The sequence below is a fragment of the Salmo salar genome, chromosome ssa11, assembly GCF_905237065.1.
Source record: "Salmo salar chromosome ssa11, Ssal_v3.1, whole genome shotgun sequence".
Taxonomy (NCBI): Eukaryota; Metazoa; Chordata; class Actinopteri; order Salmoniformes; family Salmonidae; genus Salmo; species Salmo salar.
The window spans coordinates 30,390,893-30,414,582 of record NC_059452.1 but is presented as its reverse complement, the minus strand read 5'-3'; the positions used below and the strand labels follow the sequence as shown (position 1 = coordinate 30,414,582).

The 23,690-nt window shown below is 43.9% G+C and overlaps 2 protein-coding genes across 3 annotated transcripts in view; one reads left to right on the top strand and one right to left on the bottom strand.

Moving 5' to 3' along the window:
• Window positions 1-559: 559 nt before the first annotated feature.
• LOC106562419 (dipeptidase 2) lies at window positions 560-22,391 on the top strand. Its single transcript, XM_014127297.2, has 11 exons — window positions 560-872; window positions 7,390-7,535; window positions 7,930-8,056; window positions 8,244-8,373; window positions 11,286-11,427; window positions 12,801-12,870; window positions 13,663-13,839; window positions 19,878-19,962; window positions 20,141-20,216; window positions 20,411-20,546; window positions 20,870-22,391. Exons 2-11 carry the CDS (start codon window positions 7,393-7,395, stop codon window positions 21,092-21,094), a joined length of 1,311 nt encoding a protein of 436 aa, XP_013982772.1. The 5' UTR covers window positions 560-872; window positions 7,390-7,392; the 3' UTR covers window positions 21,095-22,391.
• LOC106562414 (solute carrier family 12 member 4-like) overlaps window positions 22,105-23,690 on the bottom strand; it is a 52,809-nt gene continuing 51,223 nt past the window's right edge. For both annotated transcript variants that reach the window (XM_014127285.2, XM_014127286.2), the window contains exon 24: window positions 22,105-23,531. In XM_014127285.2, the coding sequence (XP_013982760.1) occupies window positions 23,440-23,531 (92 nt within the window). In that variant the 3' untranslated portion in view covers window positions 22,105-23,439. The remainder of the gene's footprint in view (window positions 23,532-23,690) is intronic.

The following is a 23,690-nucleotide window of genomic DNA, read 5'->3' as shown; positions in this document are numbered from 1 at the left end:
ACTTTTGTTTTGAGCCGACTCTACCGTCGGCCAAAATGGAGTACCTGGCTCACGCCCAGGAGGCAGCCAGTTCCAAAACGAATGCAATCAACGCTAACCCGGTTTACCAGGGGCAGTCCCAGGGCATTAATCAAATACCCTCAGTGTTCCAGTATACACACCGAGGTCTGGGATTTCTGAGATTAGGCTATGAGTACAATACTTAAGGGGGCAATCCTTAGTTGAAACAATAACAAAGCGGTCGCCCCACTGTTCCGGTAAAAAGCTCAAGGATGGGCCTAGATAAATGTAACCACTCTAATTCATAGACAGCTGTGGATGCAATATATGAAAATGATAGTTTTAAGCATGTTTTGAGGCTATACAAACATTGGAGTAAAGCAAGCTTATATTTTGGGTTCTGATAGTGTATGACAGTTGAATTAAACTCATGAAGCATAAATTATGTTATTTAAAAAATCAATGGGTACATATTAATTTATATATCCAAAAATGTATGTGGCAACTGCAGATTGCCCCTTTAAAGGGCTGGCTTCCTGGACACAGCTGGACTAAAAAACATGACCAATGGGGATTTCCATTTAAATCATTTTTATTTCTAGGTCTAGGTTTAGGCTAATCTGTCTCTGGGAAACTGGCCCATAGTGTTATTAGTTAGATTGGACAGTAGATGACAGTAATCCCATCTCTATGACCACACTGCGTAATGTACACGATCTATTCTATGCGTTACAGTACAGTGTATTTCAGTTACTCACGTAGCCTACATCTGGGCGGAGGGAGCTAGAAAGTTCGCATTATTGAATTGCGATGTTCGGATTTATGCATCATTCGTTGTAAAAAAACGACCAGCTGATCGGACAACTTGCACAGTGAGTTTTGTTTTGCTAAAAACACTTTACTGTTTAAATAATTATGTTGCCTAGATTTACTGAATTATTATGTTTTTTTATAGAATTTCCGTTATTTGTAGGCCTATTTGCATAATAGTTATAGTTGCGTAATATTTTCGTTCACTCGTTAAAACTGTTGACCCATTTACTGTAAAAGTTACTTTAAATGTTATGTTCAACTTTAAACGAACTACATTTTTTAAGGATTAATGAAGCCTTCATAAACCCTTTATAAAGCCAATAGGCCTATAGATGCTTAAGAAACCATTCCTAAAGCGAAAGTCAGCAGAATAAATAATAACTAAGCCGTCATCCCGCCTATGTTGCAGTAAAAAGCTGAGGGACACAGCTGGAGAAATGTAGCCACTCTCTTTTTCATAGACAGAGCTATGTATGCAAGGACTGACCATCCATGATATCAACATTATACTTAAACAATAAGGCACGAGGGGATGTGGTATATGGCCAATATACCACGGCTAAGGGCTGTTTTTAAGCAACGCAATGCAGAGTGCCTGGATAATGCAGAGTGCCCTGGTGTATTGGCCATATACCACAAACCCTGGGGTGCCTTATTGCTATTATAAACTGGTTATCAATGTAATTAGAGCAGTAAAAATAAGTGTTTTGTGATACCCGTGTCTGATATAGCACGGCTGTCAGCCAATCAGCATTCAGGGCTTGAACCACCCAGTTTATCATGTAGTTTTAATCATGTTTTGAGGCTATATAGTGTTTGTTTACATTTACTCTATTTACAAACATTGGAGTAAAACAGGCTTATATTTTGGGTTCTGATGGGGTATGACAGTTGAACTAAACTCATGAGGCATTCTATAAATTATATTCTTCAAGAATAAATGTGTACATATTGTAAAATCTATTGGTTGCTAAATCCGGAGAAATTACAGACCATGTAAAAAACTGTTGGTCACCAAATCCATAATGGGCTCCCGAGTGGCACAGCGGTCTAAGGCACTGCATCTCAGTGCTAGAGGCGTCACTACAGACCCTGGTTTGATTCCAGGCCGTATCACAACCGGCTGTGATTGGGAGTCCCATAGGGAGCGGCACACAATTGGCCAAGCGTCGTTTGGGTAGGCCATCATTGTAAATAAGAATTTGTTCTTAACTGACTTGCCTATTTGAATGAAGGTTACATAAAAAATACAAATCTGTCTAGAAGGATGAAGTAAAAACGGTTGGCTGGTATGCCCTCACCCGTCTGAGCGGTCGTCTGTGAATGCCCTCACCCAACAGATTGGTTTGGTTCTGTCCTCTATAGTGCTGTCCAGTTAGAACCTGATGTTGAAGCCCATCACAGTACTCTTGACAGTCACCACCATACACACACACGCAGACACAGCTGTTTCCATGTGAAGAGGTTTATATGGTTTTGGTCATCTGATTGACGTGGAATCTTATTGTTGTGGTTCTATAAGACAAAGATTTCCACACATGTAAACAGTATTAGTTAAGGGTTATAACTATGCAATATACCTATATGTACATAAATAAATGGAAATGGCATTACACTTACAACATGTCTATAAAGGGCTATAAACATAGCATCAATATAAACATAAACTTAAACATTCACCTCTTGGAGAGAGAGAGAAACCAATTACTTGGCACAACATTCAGACATTCCTGTTGCCGTCAACAATACAAAGTGTTCCGAAACATGCGTCTTCTCCCTTCAGATGACGATAACATTCTGACTTGAGTGGGTGGGTACGGTGTTCAGAGTCCAGATGCACATTTCCAAGCGCTCTGATTGGTTGGGAATGGCAGGGCTATGATGGGTGAGGGATAACAAAGGTAGGCTGAGCAGCCAAACCAACTGGACTGAAGGGAAACTGAAGGGACTGTGCGGTGAAGTTAGGTAGAGAGGAGAGGAGCAGGACAGCCTTTTTTGCACATATCCTTAATTTGTAAAAAGAAAATGTATGTAGTATCTGCTGATTGCCCCTTTAAGCACATTTCATACTTTATAATTAGTGGGAAAGGATCACATTTGCCAAAGCCCTGGATTTATATATAGGCCGAGACCTTTCATATCACACGTTATACAGTATTACTTTGTTTATAAATTATGTTGTGCTTATTAAGGCTTTATGAATACCATATAAGCAGAATTGTGCCGGAGGAGATGGTTGCCATTTTACAGGCTCCTAACCAATTGCGCTATTGTGTGTGTTTTTTTGCGTTATTTGTAACTTATTTTGTACATAATGTTTCTGCCACTGTCTTTTATGACCTCCGAAAAGAGCTTCTGGATATCAGGACAGCGATTACTCACCTCGTACTGGACGAAGATTTTTTTATTTAAGGAGTCGGACGCCAATGATTTACTTCAGACAACGGACAAGGCCCAAATCCACATCATTCGCATGAAGAAGAGACAGAGATATCGGTGACGTAGGTCGTGGTGCCTTGTAAGGATCAGACGGCAAGTGGGTAATCCGCCTCTACCATCAGTCCTATTAGCCAACGTGCAATCATAGGATAATAAAATGGATGAGCACCGATCAAGACTAACCTACCAAAGGGACATTAAAAACTGTAATATCTTATGTTTCACTGAGTTGTGGCTGAACGACAACATGGATAACATACAGCTGGCTGGGTTTTCCGTGCATCGGCAAGATAGAACAGCTTCCTCTGGTAAGACAAGGAGTGATGGTCTGTGTCAATATGTAAATAACAGCTGGTGCACGAAATCTAATATTAAGGAAGTCTTGAGGTTTTGCTCGCCTGAGGTAGAGTATCTCATGAAAATCTGTAGACCACAGTTTTTACCAAGAGAGTTTTAATCTATATTTTTTGTAGCTGTCTATTTAACACCACAAACTGATGCTGACATGAAGACCACACTCAACGAGCTGTATAAGGCCATAATAAAACAAGAAAATGCTCATCCAGAGACGGCACTCCTAGTGGCCAGGGACTTTAATGCAGGGAAACTTAAATCCGTTTTACCTCATTTCTACCTTTGTCCCGCATTATAGAACATTCCGGATTGATAACGTAACACTAACTTTAACTGTAATAGCAAAATAGTCGAAGGAACTTTATTTTTCTACACTTTATTTTGATATAAATGAGGGCAACCAGAGGGAAAAAAACTCTAGATCACCTTTACTCCACACACAAGGATGCGTACAAAGCGCTCCCTCGCCCTTCATTTGGCAAATCTGACCATAACTCTATCCTCTTGATTCCTGCTTACAAGCAAAAATGAAAGCAGGAAGTACCAGTGACTCGCTCAATACGGAAGTTGTCAGATGCTACAGGACTGTTTTGCTAGGACAGAATGAAATATGTTCAGGGATTCTTCCGATGGCATTGAGGAGTACACAACATCAGTCACTGGATTCATCAATAAGTGCATCGATGATGTCGTCCCAACAGTGACCGTATGTACATACCTCAACCAGAAGCCATGGATTACAGGCAACATCCGTACTGAGCTGCCGCTTTCAAGGAGCGGGACTCAAGGAGCGGGAACCCAGACGCTTATAAGAAATCCCGCTATGCCCTCTGACAAACCATCAAACAGGCAAAGCGTCAATACAGGACTAAGATTGACTACACCATCTCCGTCGCTCGTCGGATGTGGCAGGGCTTGCAAACTATTACGGACTACAAAGCGAAGCACAGCCGCGAGCTTCCCAGTGACACAAGCCTACCAGATGAGCTAAATGACTTCTATGCTTACTTCGAGGCAAGCAACGCTGAATCATGCATGAGAGCACCAGCTGTTCCGGACGACTGTGGGATCATGCTCTCGGGAGCCGATGTGACCTTTAAACAGGTCAACATTCACAAGGCCGCAGGGCCAGACAGATTACCAGGACGTGTACTCAGAGCATGCACTGACAAACTGGCAAGTGTCTTCACTGACATTTTCAACCTGTCCGTGACCGAGTCTGTAATACCAACATGTTTCAAGGAGACCACCATAGTCCCTGTGCCCAAGAACACAAAGGTAACCTGCCTAAATGACTACCGACCCGTAGCACTCACGTCTGTAGCCATGAAGTGCTTTGAAAGGCTGGTCATGGATCACATGAACACCATTATCCCAGAAACCCTAGACCCACTCCAATTTGCATACCACCCCAACAGATCCACAGATGACGCAATCTCTATTGCTCTCCACACTGCCCTTTCCCACCTGGACAAAAGGAACACCTATGTGAGAATCCTATTCATTGACTACAGCTCAGCGTTCAACACCATAGTGCCCTCAAAGCTCATCACTAAGCTAAGGACCCTGGGACTAAACACCTTCCTCTGCAACTGGATCCTGGACTTCCTGATGGGCTGCCCTCAGGTGGTAAGGGTAGGTAACAACACATCTGCCATGCTGATCCTCGTCACTGGGCCCCACAAGGGTGTGTGCTCAGTCCCCTCCTGTTCTCCCTGTTCACGCATGACTGCATGGCCAAGCACGACTCCAACACCATCATTAAGTTTGCCAACAACACAACAGTGGTGGTCCTGATCACCAACAACGATGAGACATCCTATAGGGAGGAGGTCAGAGACCTGGGAGTGTGGTGCCAGGATAACAACGTCTCCCTCAACGTGATTAAGACAAAGGAGATGGTTGTGGACTACAGGAAAAGGAGGGCTGAGCACACCCCCATTCCCATTGACGGGGCTGTAGTGGAGCAGGTTGAGAGCTTCAAGTTTCTTGGTGTTCACATCATGGTCCAAACACACCAAAAAAGTTGTGAAGAGGGCACAATAATGCCTATTCCCCCTCAGGAGAATGAAAATATCCTCAAAAGATTCTACAGCTGCACCATCGAGAGCATCCTGACTGGTTACATCACTGTCTGGTATGGCAACTGCTCGGACTCCGACCGCAAGGCACTACAGAGGGTAGTGGGTACGGCGCAGTACATCACTGGGGCCAAGCTTCCTGCCATCCATGACCTCTATACCAGGTGGTGTCAGAGTAAGGCCCTACAAATTGCTAAAGACTCCAGCCACCCAAGTCATTGACTGTTCTCTCTGCTACCGCACGGCAAGCAGTACAGGAGCACCAACTCTAGGTCCAAAAGACTTCCTAACAGCTTACACCCCCAAGTCATAAGACTCCTGAACAGCTAATCAAATGGCTACCCAGACTATTTACATTTTTACGCTGCTGCTACTCTCTGTTTGTTATCTATGCATAGTCACTTTACCTCTACCTACATGTACAGTACCAGTCACAAGTTTGGACACACCTACTCATTCCAGGGTTTTTCTTTATTTTTACTATTTTCTACATTGCACAATAATAGTGCAGACATCAAAACTATGAAATAACACATATGGAATCATGTAGTAACCAAAAAAGTGTTAAACAATTCAAAATATATTTTATATTTGAGATTCTTCAAAGTAGCCACCCTTTGCCTTGATGACAGCTTTGCACACTCTTGGAATGTCTTTGTGAGACGCAGAGTAGGTGAACAGATGATCTTTACATGTGTGGTTCCCACCGTGAAGCATTAAGGAGGAGGTGTGATGGTGTTGGGGTGCTTTGCTGATGACACTGTCAGTGATTTATTTAGAATTCAAGGCACATTTAACCAGCATGGCTACCAGAGCATTCTGCAGCGATACACCATCCCATCTGGTTTGCGCTTAGTGGGGCTGTCATTTGTTTTTCAACAGGACAATGACCCAACACACCTCCAGGCTGTGTAAGGGCTATTTGACCAAGAAGGAAATGGGTGAAGTGCTGCATCAGATGACCTGGCCTCCACAATCACCTGACCTCAACCTAATTGAGATGGTTTGGGATGAGTTGGACCGCAGAGTGAAGGTAAAGCAGCCAACAAGTGCTCAGCATATGTGGGAACTCCTTCAAGACGGTTGGAAAAGCATTCCAGGTGAAGGTGGTTGAGAGAATGCCAAGAGTGTGCAAAGATGTCATCAAGGCAAGGGGTGGCTACTTTGAAGAATCTAAAATCTAAAATACATTTTGATTTGTTAAACACTTTTTTGGTTACTACATGATTCCATATGTGTTCTTTCATAGTTTTGATGTCTTCACTGTTATTCTACAATGTAGAAAATAGTACAAATAAAGAAAAACCCTTGAATGAATAGGTGTGTCCAAACTTTTGACTGGTACTGTATATATTACCTCAATTACCTCGACTAACCTGTGCCCCCGCACATTGACTCTGTACCAGTACAATCTGTATATAGCCTCACTACTGTTATTTTATAGTTGCTCTTTAATTATTTGTTATTTTTCTATTTTCTCAACAACAACAAAAAATTCTTCAACTGCATTGTTATTTTAGGGCTTGTAAGTAAGCATTTCAATGTAAGGTCTACACCTGTTGTATTCGGGCACATGTGACTAAAACAATTTGATTTGATTTGATGAAGCGTTTACACATTGTAGTTTGTTTAAAGTGGTACCAAAAGTTAAAAGCACTGGACTAATTGAAGTTACCGTGTCTTAAAATTATGTTATTTATAGAATATGATATCGCGGATACTCCATAGAGGTGATTTTCTAAACCTGGGGACGAACTTGATGCTGTGTTTTCTCTGTGGGATGACATCGGGAGATCCTACAACAGAAAGTGCATTTGGCTTGATGACAAAATATCCTTTGATTGATGGGTAAGTAAACAGAGGAAAGTTGTCTTAGTTATTCTGTTTTTCATAAAATAGAGACAAGTTTATCCTACAGTATCCCTTATTATTGGTTGATGATATATTTGTCTGTGCAGAGAAACATAGACATTTTTGCCATACCATATGCAGCCTAAAATATTAATAGCTCATGGATTTTCAACAGTAAACTTTTGGAACTACACCACCAAGTATCCAAAACAAGTGTGGTTCCAAATACAAATAATTACCATCCCATACTGAGTAATTCTCGCCCACACACACGTGGTACTGTATGGAGCTGTCGCTTTTGAAATTTGATATATAAAAATGTCTCTCTCCTGCTCCACCTTGAGTCCCTCGCCTCTATTACATCTGACTGCCTCATCCCTTTCTCTCCTAGACATAATGACCTAGCTTTGATGCTGAGGATTCTCCACGACAACAGACTGAGTCAGGTTGACCTGCACAACATCAGCAAAGTGGCCACGGACATCAACAGACTCACAACGGGACATGTCGGCGCTCAGGTAGGTTAATATATGGTTAATAGTAGCCTAAGTGTGTATGTGTGTGCATGTTTGTGTGTGTGTAAGTGTGTATGTGTGTCCGTGCATGTGCACACTGAGTTGTACTAAAGCCATAATACCCTTCTAACTCAAGTGTTGCTCTCTGACCCCCTGCTTTGTCTTTGTCCCCATCCCATGCTCTGATCAGGTGTTTGCAGCCTACGTGTTGTGTGGCGCCCAGGCGAAGGATGCTGTGAGGCTCACACTGGAACAGATAGACGTGATCAACCGTATGTGTACAGAGAACCCGGAACTGGAGCTAGTGACATCTACCAAAGGTACAATATACCAGGGGTAGGCAAGTAGATTCAGCTGCGGGATGATATTTTTCGGTGAGAATGGTCGTTGGCCCGTAACATAATTATAATAATTTGTACACTGCAAATTGACCACAAATAAGCACAATAAGAGATAGCATTTGAAAATAACAATAGTTTCATACTTTGATTACATGGAGACATGATCATGTTTCTTTTTTTATTTGTGGGAATACTTAGGAACAGATTTCTTAACCTCTATGGGCACCTACGTAACAGCCACTGGCAGCCTGTGGCGCGATTTTCAAAACGTTAAAAATCCTATTACTTCAATTTCTCAAACATATGACTATTTTACAGCTATTTAAAGACAAGACTCTCGTTAATCTAACCACACTGTCCGATTTTACTAAATTACTCATGATAAACGTTCACAAAAAGCATAACAATTATTTTAAGAATTATAGATACAGACCTCCTCTATGCACTCGATATGTCCGATTTTAAAATAGCTTTTTTGGTGAAAGCACATTTTGCAATATTCTAAGTACATAGCCCAGGCATCACGGGCTCGCTATTTAGACACCCGGCAAGTTTAGCACTCACCATAATCATATTTACTATTATAAAAGTTTGATTACCTTTTGTTGTCTTCGTCAGAATGCACACCCAGGACTGCTACTTCAATAACAAATGTTGGTTTGGTCCAAAATAATCCATCGTTATATCCGAATAGCGGCGTTTTGTTCGTGCGTTCCAGACACTATCCGAAATAGTAAAGAAGTGTCGCGCGCATGGCGCAATTCGTGACAATAAAATTCTAAATATTCCATTACCGTACTTCGAAGCATGTCAACCGCTGTTTAAAATCAATTTTTACGCCATTTTCGGCAAACAGAGGAAAAAATCCCAAAGGCGGGGGCGGTCGGGTCACGCGCATAAGCCCAGTGTCCCTTGATCGGCCACTTGAGAAAGGCGATAATGTGTTTCAGCCTGGGGCTGGAATGACGACATTCTGTTTTTTCCCGGGCTCTGAGCGCCTATGGACGACGTGGGAAGTGTCACGTTAGAGCAGAGATCCTTAGTAAATGATAGAGATGGAAAAGAAGTTCAAGAAATGGTCAGACAGGCCACTTCCTGTAAAGGAATCTCTCAGGTTTTGACCTGCCATTTGAGTTCTGTTATACTCATAGACACCATTCAAACAGTTTTAAAATTTAGGGTGTTTTCTATCCATATGTAATAAGTATATGCATATTCTAGTTACTGGGTAGGAGTGGTAACCAGATTAAATCGGGTATGTTTTTTATCCAGCCTTGTCAATACTGCCCCCTAGCCCTAACAGGTTTTAAGTTATTATATATTTCTTTCTGAATTCCTGGTGATTTTAGTATTTGTTCCCCCTAAAAAACTAAAAGTGTATGTGAATATGTGTGGTTTTGCGTGCGAATGTCAGTGTAGTGTGTGTAAGTGAGTGTGTGCTGTATATAGTGTATACGGTATATAGTCTAGCGAGTGTGTATAGAGTCAGTGCAAGATAGGGTCAATACAGATAGTCCGGGGTAACCATTTAATTAACTATTTAGCAGCCTTATGGGGGTAGAAGCTCTTCTGTAGCCTGTTGTTCTGAGAGCAGATGCTCCGGTACCGTTTGCAGGGCGGTGGTAGAGAAAACAGTCTATGGCTTGGGTGGCTAAAGTCTTTGGCAATTTCTTGGGCCTTCCTCTGACACTGCCTGATATAGAGGTCCTGGATGGCAGGCAGCTCGGGCCAAGTGATGTACTGGGCCGTCCGCACCACCCTCTGTGGCGCTTTGCCTTTGACATACCAAGTGATGATGCAGCCAGTCAAGATGCTCTCAATGGTGCAGCTGTAGAACTTTTTGAGAATCTGAGGGCACATGCCAAATCTTTTCAGCCTCCTGAGGGGGAAGAGGTGGGTGTGTGTGTGGACCATGTTAAGTCCGTGATGATGTGGATGCCAAGGAACTTGAAGCTCCCGACCTGCTCCACTACAGCCCCATCGAGGTGGATGGGGGTGTGCTCTCCCCCTTTTTCCTGTAGTCCACATTCAGTTCCTTACTGACATTGAGGGAGAGGCTGTTGTCTCTGATCTCCTCCCAGTAGGCTGTCTCATTTCCGTTGGTAATCAGGCCTACCACCGTCGCGTTGTCAGCAAACTTGATGATGGTTTTGGAGTTGTGCGTGGCCACGCAGTCGTGGGTGAACAGGGAGTACAGGAGGGGACTAATCACACACCCCTGAGGGGCCCCTGTGTTGAGGGTCAGCATGGCGGAGGTGTTGTTTCCTACCCTCACCACCTGGGGGGCGGCCTGTCAGGAAGTCCAGGATCCAGTTGCAGAGGGATGGGTTCAGTCCCAGGGTCCCGAGCTTTGTGATGAGCTTGGAGGGGACTATGGTGTTGAACGCTGAGCTGTAGTCTATGAATAGTATTCTCTCATAGTTATTTCCCCTCTTGTCCAAGTGGGAGAGAGCAGTGTGAAGTTTAATTGAGATTGCATCATCTGTTGGAGTGGGTCCAGGATGTCTGGGATGATGGTGTTGATGTGTGTCATGACCAGCCTTTCAAAGCACTTCATAATTATAGACGCGAGTGCTACTGGACGATAGTCATTTAGGCAGGTTACCTTGGAGTTCTTAGGAACGGGAACAATGGTGGGCAGCTTCAAACATGTTGGACTCACAGACTGGGCAAGGAGACACTTGACAGCTGGTCTTCTGGCCCGTAATTTACGCTCTCTGAAGTAATTTGATGGGTTTTCCAAATTGATCTTTCCACCAATATATGGAAATGCGTGGGTGTCTAAGTGGGTTGATGCCTAGTAAAAACATATTTCTGCCCAATTTACAGTAGTATGATGATGATGATGATGATAATGATGTGTGTGTGTATCATGTGTGTGTATTCAACAGGACTAAATGACACTAACAAGATAGCGTGTCTGATCAGCATTGAGGGAGGTCATTCAATAGACAGCAGCCTGCCAACCCTGCGTATGTTTTACCAGCTGGGGGTTCGCTCCATGGCCCTCACACACACCTGCAACACACCTTGGTGAGCGCACGCACGCACGCACGCACACACGCACGCACGCAAAAGGACAATATAGGAATAAGGTGGAATCCTACTAAACAGGCTCCGAAGCCCGCCGCATGTGGCAGGGGCTACAGTCCATTACGGATTACAAAGGAAGACCAACCGTGATCTGCCCAACGATGCCTTTCTACCAGACGAACTCAATGCATTTTATGTGCGCTTTGTCAGCAACAACATCGAGCCGGGTGTGAGGGCCGTCACCGACCCAGAGGACTGGGGGATCTCGCTCTCATTCTCAGAGCATGCGCAGAACAGCTGGCAGGCATATTCACAGTAGTTTTCAACCTCTCCTTGTCCCAGTCTGTAATCCCCACGTTTTAAGATGACCACAATCATTCCTGTACCTAAGAACTCTAAGGCTTCATGCCACAATGATTACCGCCTTGTAGCACTCACTTCTGTAATCATGAAGTGCTTTGAGAGACTGTTTATGGCACACATTATGTCTACCATCCCAGCCACCCTAGACCCACTCCAATTTGCATAACGCCCAAACAAATCCATAGACGACGCAATCTCTATTGCTCTTCACACTGCCCTCACCTACCTAGATAAGAGGAATACCTATGTGAGAATGCTGTTCATTGACTACAGCTCAGCGTTCAACACCATTATCCCCTCCAATCTCGCCACCAAGCATAGGACTCTGGGTCTGAAAACCTCCTTCTGCAACTGGATCCTGGATTTCCTGACGGGCCGAACCCAGTTGGCGAGGGTAGACAACATCAGCTTCTATCCCCAAGCGATACAACTAATAAATAGCTACACGGACTGAGTTTACCTTGTATCTTTATTTACCTTTTATTTCAATATTTACCCTCTCACAGATTTACATACTCACACACACTGTCACTCCAATACACACACAAACACTCACTCCATAATTTGCTCACTAACACATACATATATACTGACTCCACACATCTGCACACTCACTCACATGCAAGCTGCTGCTACTCTGTTTATCTTATATCCTGTTGCCTAGCTCCCTTACCCCTGTACATATCTACCTCCATCACTCCAGTATCCCTGCACATGGAAGTATGGTATTGGATATGACTTTTTAAGTATTTCTTGTACAGTATATAGTATGCTTACTTATTTACTTTATTGTGTATTTCATATTTCTTATTCTTATTTCTTGTGTTTTTTTGTTGTTGTAATACATGTTATTGATTATTGCATTGTTGGGTTTTGAGTTTGCAAAAAAGGCATTTCACTGTACGTGTGCATGTGATATTAAAACTTACAGACTTATTTGTTATATTTTGGTTTGACATCTTAGGTCCTTGCTACTGGGCTCTAACACAGTAGTTTTTTTATTGCTTCAGGGCTGAGTCCTCCTCAACAATTTATGATGTCTATCAAAGAGAAAATGACAGCCTAACAGACTTCGGTAAGGTAAGGTAAACCTTTAACACTAAGTCTGTGTTCAAGCCAATACTTGTAGCCTACGCTGGTCACTTCAGGCGTCATACTGGAGCGTAATGACATTTCGGCACACTTACGTCTTCAGGGACACCTGAAGTCAACAAGCTGGAGAGGTTACAACAAACTTTGCACAGTCAGTGCAGGTCGATCAGAAGCTCCGCCGGGGCAGTCCCTTCAGTCCTCTTATATACTGCTACACAGACGAGTTATATTTGCATGATTTACATGATTTATTATTCATCATTGGCTCCTGCATGTGATGGACCAATACCTCACGAGGCTTCCTCTCTCCAAGTTGAGACCTTGAAACTGAAATACCTGAAATAACTGAAACACCCAGAGCAATGTTCTGTTGATTTGATACACAAACATAACATTTTCCTTCACAGTCTCTAGGAGTTGTACACAAACATTCTTGATCCTTGACGATTTTTAGGGAGCTGTGTAAGACTGATGTGATCCTCAGTCGCAACTGAGCGTTTTACTGTTTGAAGTGTTTACTGTTTGTAGATAAGTGGCGCAAAGTGTTGTATATTTTTCACTGTCAGCAGATATGCACAATGATGTACATAGAGCACGTAATATATAATTACTGGGAAACTTCACAGCAAGTGGTAACATGCTTTTCCTGTTCTCTCTCTCTCTCTCTCTCTCTCTCTCTCTCTCTCTCTCTCTCTCTCTCTCTCTCTCTCTCTCCCTCTCTCTCTCTCTGTCTTTCTCTCTCTCTCTCTCTCTCTCTCTCTCTCTCTCTGTCTCTCTCAGGATGTGGTGAAGGAGATGAACAGATTGGGGATGATAGTAGACCTGTCCCATAGTTCCTGGGCCACAGCCAGGGCAGTACTGCAGATCTCTAAGGCTCCAGTTATTTTCAGCCACTCCTCAGCCCATGCCGTGTGTAACCACAGCCGCAATGTTCCTGATGACCTGCTCCACGAACTGGTGAGACCCCTGGCAAGAACTCTCTCTCTTTGTCTGTCTCTCTCTCTCTTTCTCTCTCTCTCTAACACTCCTCCATCCCTCCTCCCTTTCAACCACCATCGGCACGGTCACTCATTGTGGGTGGCCTGTGTTTACTCCTTATCAGGAGAGTCTTTTGGAATTATATTTTGATGATGTCTCCTTTCTGCAATGTTTCTTTAATCCACTTGTCCTTTATTTGCATTTCCTGTTTTACAGTGCCTTCAGAAAGTGTTCATACCCCTTGACTTATTCCACATTTTGTTGTGTTACAGCCTGAATTCAAATGGATTAAATATACAATACCAGTCAAAAGTTTGCACACACCTACTCATTCCAGGGTTTTTCTTTATTTGTACTATTTTCTACATTGTAGAATAATAGTGAATACATCAAAACTATGAAATAACACATATGGAATCATGTAGTAACCAAAAAAGTGTTAAACAAATCAAAATATATTTAATATTTGAGATTCTTCAAAGTAGCCAACCTTTGCCTTGATGACAGCTTTGCACACTCTTGGCATTCTCTCAATCAGCTTCATGAGGTAGTCACCTGTAATGCATTTAAATTAACTGGAGTGCCTTGTTAAAAGTACATTTCTCTAATTTCTTCCTTCTTAATGCGTTTGAGCAAATCAGTTGTGTTGTGACAAGGTAGGGGTTGTTTACAAAAGATAGGCCTATTTGGTAAAAGACAAAGTCCATATATGGCAAAAACAGCTCAAATAAGCAAAGAGAAACAACAGTCCATCATTCATTTAAGACATGAAGGTCAGTCAATACGGAAAATGTCAAGAACTTTGAAAGTTTCTTCAAGTGCAGTCGCAAAATCCATCAAGGGCTATGATGAAACTAGCTCTCATGAGGACCACCACAGGAAAGGAAGACCCAGAGTTACCTCTGCTGCAGAGGATAAGTTCATTAGACTTACCAGCCTCAGAAATTGCAGCCCAAATAAATGCTTCACAGAGTTCAAGTAACATTCACATCGCAACATCAACTGTTCAGAGGAGACTGCATGAATCAGGCCTTCATGGTGAAATTTCTGCAAAGAAACCACCGCTAAAGGACACCAATAAGAAGAAGACTTGCTTGGGCCAAGAAACACGATCAATGGACATTAGATCGGTGGAAATCTGTCCTTTGGTCTGATGAGTCCAAATTTGAGATTTTTGGTTCCAACCGCCGTGTCTTTGTGAGACGCAGAATAGGTGAACAGATGATCTCTACATGTGTGGTTCCCCCCGTGAAGCATGGAGGAGGAGGTGTGATGGTGTAGGGGTGCTTTGCTGGTGACACTGTCAGTGATTTATTTAGAATTCAACATTCTGCAGCGACGCTTCGTGGGACTATCATTTGTTTTTCAACAGGACAATGACCCAACACACCTCCTGGCTGTGTAAGGAGAGTGTTGGAATGCAGCATCAGATGACCTGGCCTCCAAACCAATTGAGATGGTATGGGATGAGTTGGACCGCAGAGTGAATGAAGGAAAAGCAGCCAACAAGTGTTCAGCATATGTGGGAACTCCTTCAAGACTGTTGGAAAAGCATTCCAGGTGAAGCTGGTTGAGAGAATGCCAAGAGTGTGCAAAGCTGTCATCAAGGCAAAGGGTGGATTTGTTTAACACTTTTTTGGTTACTACATGATTTTTTCATAGTTTTGAAGTCTTAACTATTATTCCACAATGTAGAAAATAGTAAAAATAAAGAAAAACCCTTGAATGAGTAGGTGTCCAAACTCTTGACTGGTACTGTATATTTTTTCCATCTACACACGATACCCCATAATGACAAAGTGAAAAACATGTTTTTAGAAATGTATGCTAATTTATTGAAACTGAAATCCAGCAATATCTAATTTACAAAAGTATTTACACCCCTGAATCAATACATTTTTGAATCACCTTTGGCAGCGATTACAGCTGCAAGTCTTTCTGGGTAAGAGCTTTGCACACCTGGATTGTAAAATATTTGCACATTATTATTTTTTAAATTCTTCAAACTCTGTCAAGTTGGTTGTTGATCATTGCTAGACAGCCCTTTTCAAGTCTTGCCATAGATTTTCAAGCCGATTTAAGTCAACACTGTAACCAGACTACTCAAGAACACTCAATGTCGTCTTGGTAAAAAACTCCAGTGTATATTTTGGCCTTGTGTTTTAGGTTATTGTCCTGCTGAAAGGTGAATTTGTCTCCCAATGTCTGTTGGAAAGCCGACTGAACCGAGTTTTCCTCTAGGACTTTGCCTGTGCTTAGCTCTATTCCGTTTCTTTTATTAAAAAAACTCCCTAGTCCTTGCCGATGACAAGCATACCCATAACATGATGCAGCTACCACCCTGCTTGAAAATATGAAGAGTGGTACTAAGTGATGTGTTATTTTGGATTTGCCCCAAACATAACACTTTGTATTCTTTGCCACATTTTTTGCTGTTTTACTTTAGTGCCTATTGAAAACAGGATGCATGTTTTAGAATATTTTTATTCTGTACATGCTTCCTTCTTTTCACTCTGTCACATAGGTTAGTATTGTGGAGTAACTACAATGTTGTTTATCCATCCTCAGTTTTCTCCTATCACAACCATTCAACCCTGTAACTGTTTTAAAGTGACCATTGGCCTTATGGTGAAATCCCTGAGTGGTTTCCTTCCTCTCCGGCAACTGAGTTAGGAAGGACGCTGTCTTGACTTCCGCCGAAGTCGGGTCCTCTCCTTGTTTGGGCGGTGCTCGGCGGTCGGTGTCGCCTGTCATGAATCCCGCTTCCTGAGTCTGTTTTCTGCCTGAGTTGCCTGTTTTCTGTCTTGGTGTCTGTTTCCTGAGGTTCCTGAACGCACCCTGTCTGGTTGCCGGGCGACGAAGCTAGGCGGGAGATCTCTCGATTACCCGCACCTGCATCTCATCAGCTATCTGCACACCTGGTCCTGATCATCACCTCTCCACTTCATAAGCTCTGACCTGACATCCATTCCCTGCCGGATCGTTAGCAATGAACTTAATTCTCCCGGAACATTCACCCCACCCCTGCCTGGTTGTCGGTGGCTTCTGTGACATCATTGGATCTGCCTATTCACTCTCACCAACTCACCTCCGATGCCCGCTCCGTCTCCTGGATTATTCTGTTTTCACATTTGAGTCTGTAAATAAATACTCACCTTCGTTCAACTCACCTTGTCCTGGTCTGCTTTTGGGTTCGCCTCCTCAAGTTTATTTTTTGTGAAGAAGAAGGAGGGAGGTCTGCGCCCGTGTATTGACTATCGAGGTCTAAACCAGATCACGGTGAGGTACAGTTACCTGCTGCCGCTCATCGCCACAGCGATTGAGTCAATGCACAGGGCGCGCTTCTTCACCAAATTAGATCTCAGGAGCACTTACAACCTGGTGCGTATCCGGGAGGGAGACGAGTGGAAGGCGGCGTTCAGTACGACCTCAGGGCATTATGAGTACCTCGTCATGCCGTACGGGTTGATGAATGCTCCATCAGTCTTCCAAGCCTTTGTAGAGAGGATTTTCAGGGACCTGCACGGGCAGGGTGTAGTGGTGTATATTGATAACATTCTGATATACTCTGCTACACGCGCCGAGCATGTGTCCCTGGTGCGCAGGGTGCTTGGTCGACTGTTGGAGCAGGACCTGCACCCTTTTCTCATCTGGACTGACCACCGCAATCTGGAGTACATCCGGGCAGCGAGGAGACTGAGCCCTCGCCAGGCAAGGTGGGCCATGTTTTTCACCCGTTTTGTTTATTCCCTTTCCTACAGACCAGGTTCCCAGAACGTGAAGGCAGACGCACTGTCCTGACTGTATGACACAGAGGAGCGGCCCATGCATCCCACTCCCATACTCCCGGCCTCCTGCCTGGTTGCGCCGGTTGTGTGGGAGCTGGATGTGGACATTGAGCAGGCGTTATGTGCAAAGCCCTCTCCCCTCCAGTGTCCCGCTGGGCATCTGTACATTCTGTCTGCTGTCCATGACCGGTTGATCTATTGGGCCCACACGTCACCCTCCTCTGGTCATCCTGGGATCGGTCGGACGGTGCGCTGTTTGGCTGGGAAGTGGTGGTGGCTTACCTGAGGGTTTATGTTTCCTCCTGCTTGATGTGCGCTCAGTGTAAGGCTCCTGCCCAGAGGGAAGCTACACCCCTTCCCCGTTCCACAGCGGCCTTGGTCGCACCTGTCGGTGGATTTTCTTACCGATCTCCCCCCCTCACAGGGAAACACCACGATCCTGGTCGTTGTGGATCGGTTCTCTAAGTCCTGCCATCTCCTTCCTCTGCCCGGGTCTACCTACGGCCCAACAGACTGCGGAGGCCTTGTTTACACACATCTTCCGGCACTATGGAGTGCCTGAGGATATAGTGTCTGAACGAGGTCCCCAGTTCACTTCGAGGGTCTGGAAGGCGTTCATGGAACGTCTGGGGGTCTCGATCAGCCTTACCTTGGGGTTTCATCCCGAGGGTAATGGGCAGGTGGAGAGAGTGAACCAGGATGTGGGCAGGTTTCTGCGGACGTATTGCCAGGATCGGCCGGGGGAGTGGGCAGCGTTCGTGCCCTGGGCCGAGATGGCTCAGAACTCGCTCCGCCACTCCTCCACTAACCTCTCCCCCTTCCAGTGCGTACTGGGGTACCAGCCGGTTCTGGCGCCTTGGCATCAGAGTCAGACCGAGGCTCCTGCGGTGGATGACTGGTTCAGGCGCGCGGAGGAGACATGGGACACCGCCCATGTTCACCTCCAGCGGGCCGTGCTGTGCCAGAAAGCCAGCACAGACCGTCACCGCAGTGAGGCCCCGATGTTCGCACCGGGGGACCGGGTCTGGCTCTCGACCCGAAACTTGCCCCTCCGCCTGCCCTGCCGGAAGCTGGGTCCGCGGTTTGTGGGGCCATTTAAAGTCCTGAGGAGAGTGAACGAGGTTTGTTATAGGTTACAGCTTCCCCCCGATTACCGTATTAAGCCCTCGTTCCATGTGTCTCTCCTCAGGCCGGTGGTGGTTGGCCCGCTCCAGGAGTCTGAGGTGCGGGAGGTTCCTTCGCCCCCTCTGGACATCAAGGGGGCCCCGGTGTACTCCGTTCGCTCTATCCTGGATTTGAGGCGTCGGGCGAGGGGCCTTCAGTACCTCGTGGAGTGGGAGGGGTACTGTCCGGAGGAGAGGTGCTGAGTTCCACCGTCTCCGTCCGGATCGCCCTGCGCCTCGCCCTCTGGGTCGTCCCCGAGGCCGGTGGCGGCGCGCTGCTAGAGCCGCGCATCAAGGGGGGTACTGTCACGACTTCCGCCGAAGTCGGGTCCTCTCCTTGTTCGGGCGGTGCTCGGCGGTCGGCGTCGCCGGTCTTCTAGCCATCGTTGATCCACTTTTCATTTTCCATTTGTTTTATCTTGTGTTTCCACACACCTGGTTTCAATTCCCTCATTTACTTGTTGTGTATTTAACCCTCTGTTCCCCCCATGTCTTTGTGTGGGATTGTTTATTGTAGTGCTTGTGCACGTTCCCCGTGAGTGCATGACGGGTTATTTTTGCCCTTCTTTGCGAGGCTTTGTGGTTGAATCTGTGTTCGAAATTCATCGCTCGACCGAGGGACCTTACAATTATCTGTATGTGTTGTACAGAGATTAAATAGTCCTTCAAAAATAATGCTAAACACAATTTTTGGAATCCGAGTGAGTCCATGCAACTCATAATGTGACTTATTAAGCACATTTTTACTACTGAAATGATTTAGGCTTGCCATAATAAAGGGGTTGAATACTTATTGACTCAAGACATTTCAGCTTGTAATTTTTTATTAATTTGTAAAAATGTCTAAAAACACAATTCCACTTTGACATTATGGGGTATTGTGTGTAGGCCAGTGAAACAAAATCTCAGTTTAATCCATTTTAAATTTGGGCTGTAACACAACAAAATGCTGAAACCGTCAAGGGGTGTGAATGAGTTCGGAAGGCACTGTATCTACATGGCTGGAAGGTCACTGGAAGTGTGGAATGTTTTTTTATGTTCTATTCTGGGTGTGTTGTTGTTTCAGAAGGAGAACAGAGGACTCATCATGGTTAATCTGCACAGTGGGTTTGTGGCTTGCCATGGCCGAGCCAATGTCTCCATTGTGGCTGGTGAGCAGTTGCCTTTGATTAGTGTTTATTGGCATCAAACAATTAAGCGCAAAATTGGCTGCCTTGTTATCAATCAAGACCTGTTTAGAAGGCCAGTATCAAGAATATCAATAACATGTGTACACATGATTTATCTTATCATTATCTTATCTTTTGATATTCCTCTTAATTTTTGCAGACCATTTTACCCACATTAGGAAGGTGGTTGGATCTGAGTCAATAGGAATAGGAGGGGACTTTGATGGAGCTTCTAAGTAAGACCTTTTACCTCAGAGTAACAGCAGCACATTCAGCGTTAGTTCATTAATACAGCCACATTATGCTCCAGCTTGAATGCTAGAAGAATTACTCACTTTTTTGTAAGCAGGCTGGTAACAGATAGCAGCTGCATTTTAAGTGTCCTGAGGGTTTGAGTAATACATAGCCTGTTATGTTCTACTGTCTGAAGGTTTCCTCTTGGATTAGAGGATGTGTCCAAGTATCCTGCTCTGATTCAGGAGCTGCTGAAGAGACACTGGACAGAGAACGAGTTGTCCGGGGTCCTCAGACACAACTTCCTACGTGTATTCAAGGAGGTTGAGAAAGTGAGTGCTAAAGGAACAAAAGCGCTGTGTTTTTGCCTGTTATAAAGGCTCAATGCTACAGTATGAGTAATGCAATCAAAGCCCATCACAAACACCTGCAGTAGTAACATCAAAGGAATGACAGGAATGAAAGGCATCTCTGTCTGGCACTGAATGTCCATCTGAGTACTTTGTGGTATGAAGGGAACTGGAAAAAGGGCCTTGTATAGTACATGGAAAATCCCACTTGTTTTTTCTTGTTCAGTGGAGTCACTGTCACAGCATCATAACACAGTGTAAACTTCTCTCTCTCTCTCCCTCCCTCCCCTCTATCCCTTCCCCAGGAGCGTGACAGGCAGAAAGCAAAAGGAACTCTCCCCAGTGAAGCTCAGATAGACTTGGCTGAGGTTCAGAACCCCTGCAGACTGGTACTCAGGCGACCTGACCACCAGACGACAAAGAAGGAACAGATGTACTCCAAGGGCCACAGTGAACAGGTGGTCCCCAGAAGTCTGGTCTGGACCATGGTTATACTAATCTCCTGCCTCTGTGTCCTGATGGACCATTAAGAGTTTAATATGGCCTCGATTCAATCAGATCCAGCTTTCACCTGCATTGACCGATATCTGCATAGTGGATGTTTTGGCAGTATTGGGGGTGTAGCTGTAGTGTGAGCTGACAAATAAGTGTGTGAATGCTCTTTTGTGTCACCAACCACTCCCTTCCTTATTATCCCTACGCATTAGATGTTCAAAACGACAAAAGAAAGTGCAGGCTCTATCGACAATAGATATTATGAAATGCATGTTTTCATTTTAATGTGGATGGGGGGATTTATCAGTCTATGTAGACAATAGACCATTACGCATTAGAGTGTTTGAACTTGTAATGTGGCTACATGAACTTCTAACACGGCTGCATGGGATTTGTCGATATAAATCGGTGTGGTTTCATTGCATCCAATGACAGTGTCCCCGATAATGTACCGTAAGGAGCAGCTCTAACGCAGTTCCACCTTCGACACTGCCAAAACAACTGGATGTCGGCTAGCAGGGATCTGATAAGAATTTAGCCCTTAGTGTTACTAAACTAGCAGTGCTTGACTTGCACAGGAGCCCACTGGAGCTGAGTACCGGCACCTCAAATTCTCTACTGCTTGAGCTCGTTTTACTCTTATAGAATATTAGCTCAAAAGTATAGTGGAGCTCCTGCACCTAAATATAAACAGTACTTGCACCCAAAATGAGTACCGGAACCTATTTAGTAGTACTACTAGTGTTGTATTACAATACACTATCCAATACAACCATGTTTCTCCGACAGTGACAAGCCTAGCTTTAACGTGTTTACTGTGTCACTTGCTTACATGTGATCTTCCCTACAAAGAACTTTACCAAATTTTTAGTTTTGGTCATTTTTACCTTGAAGGAGTTGTATATTTACACAATGCTCTGCACACACTTTATACTATATTACATTGAGTTCAATGTAACAATCACTTTTAACTCTTTTTACATATCTCATTCTAAAAATATCTGTGTTATGTTTGTTTAATGATACAATCAAGGCCACAAGGTCATACTGAGGCATTTACAAACTATCTTTATTTCTGAGGACACAGACCTTGATGTCCATCACACAAACTTGAGTTTCACAATGAAACTATTTCATAGAAAGTGACGATTTCATCTTAAAATTAACATGAATGTAACATTTACTCACAAGTGTGTACAGTGAAACAGTATGCAACATGTTAATATACTGTAATGCCTCCTACAGTCATCTCAGGAATGTTGTATTCTGTATTCATAGGTTATATTGTATTTATTTTGCCTTTCTCTTAAGTAAATAATGCTTTGAGGTTTCCGTTTTTCTACCATCTTATTTTATGAACACATTAATATATCTGAAGTCAAGATAGTTCAATTCTGGTTGAATAGGGAAATGAAACATGATTTTATTGCTAAGTTCAGAAAAATACTCTTCGCCTTTAGAGCTCTTGCAGTCTACAGGAAAGAAAAGGAAATGTGTGCATATGCTACTCTGTTCAGGTGGCCCTGAAAGTAGTCTTCAAGCCTATAATAATGACTTTTGTACAGAAATAGCAGATTAAATGTAATGTATAATTGTCAATGATTTAAAACCTCTTCTCTTTCAACAATTACAAATCATAATCCAGTAAAATAATGTTTCAATACAATCTCTGGCATCCACATGTACAAGCACTCTCTGCGCCATCTGTTGAAATACCCCAACTAGCATTTCATTATCTACAATCCGAAAAATCTTATCCTCATCGGGAGAAGGTTGAGAAAATAAATAAGAAAAATAAATACAAAACTTATTATTCCACCAACCATAAAAAGGTTGTGAAAAAATAACTCAAATTGGCACTCTACACAGAGGCCTTCATACGGACCACCCAAGACTGCTATCTGGCAAGCTAATCCTTGATGAGGGAAAGCCCACCATCATTTCTTTTCTGCAAACAATACAAAAATACTGACTCAGTCGACATAGAAAATTCATGTCCGATGGATGTATGTGTAAAAGTAGCAGTTGTTAATGGTATCCTATTGCAGAAATAGGTTTGTGAATGACCCAAGCTTTAGTTGCCTTGGCAATAAGGGATTCATGAGGGAATTATAGCATGTCATCTTTAAAGGCTACTGTCCTCATGGAAGGCAATACATTCCGCAGAAATGCCAGGCAAATTATTATTGCTTTTTGTGGTCCTCAAATTCCACAATAAAAGTCCTCTTAATTCCATCATTAATTGGCACAGTTTGTATGTACTGTATGTTGAGGATCGGCTGGATGCTGCTGCCGGTGCTGCAGTGCCCCCAGTGGTCGGGGTGGAATGTCTCCTGTCGAGGCAGTGTCGTGACCTGTGACCCGAGTGGTTTCCGATAGGTCAGGAGTAGATAGTGATGACCTCTCGTCCTCCTCCTCTCACCAGCAGCACTCTCTCCAGACCTTCCGTCAGCACCTCCAGAAACTCCATATCTGGGCCAGAGTTAAGCACTGTTATAACCAGCAACTCTGCATCACTGGACCTGCGATTACATCTGCAAATATGTGTACGCAACAGATTTGATGTTCAGTTTAAAAGCCAGTAGTCTTTCATCTCGGGTCACATTGCCAAATCTTTCGTGTATGCTGGCT

Excerpts from the sequence above, each read along its gene's own strand:
- LOC106562419 (XM_014127297.2), top strand. The coding sequence starts at position 7,393 with ATGATATCGCGGATACTCCATAGAGGTGATTTTCTAAACCTGGGGACG. Across the intron at positions 13,840-19,877 it reads ATGACCTGCTCCACGAACTG|AAGGAGAACAGAGGACTCAT; the intron begins GTGAGACCCCTG and ends TTGTTGTTTCAG. Across the intron at positions 20,547-20,869 it reads TATTCAAGGAGGTTGAGAAA|GAGCGTGACAGGCAGAAAGC; the intron begins GTGAGTGCTAAA and ends TCCCTTCCCCAG.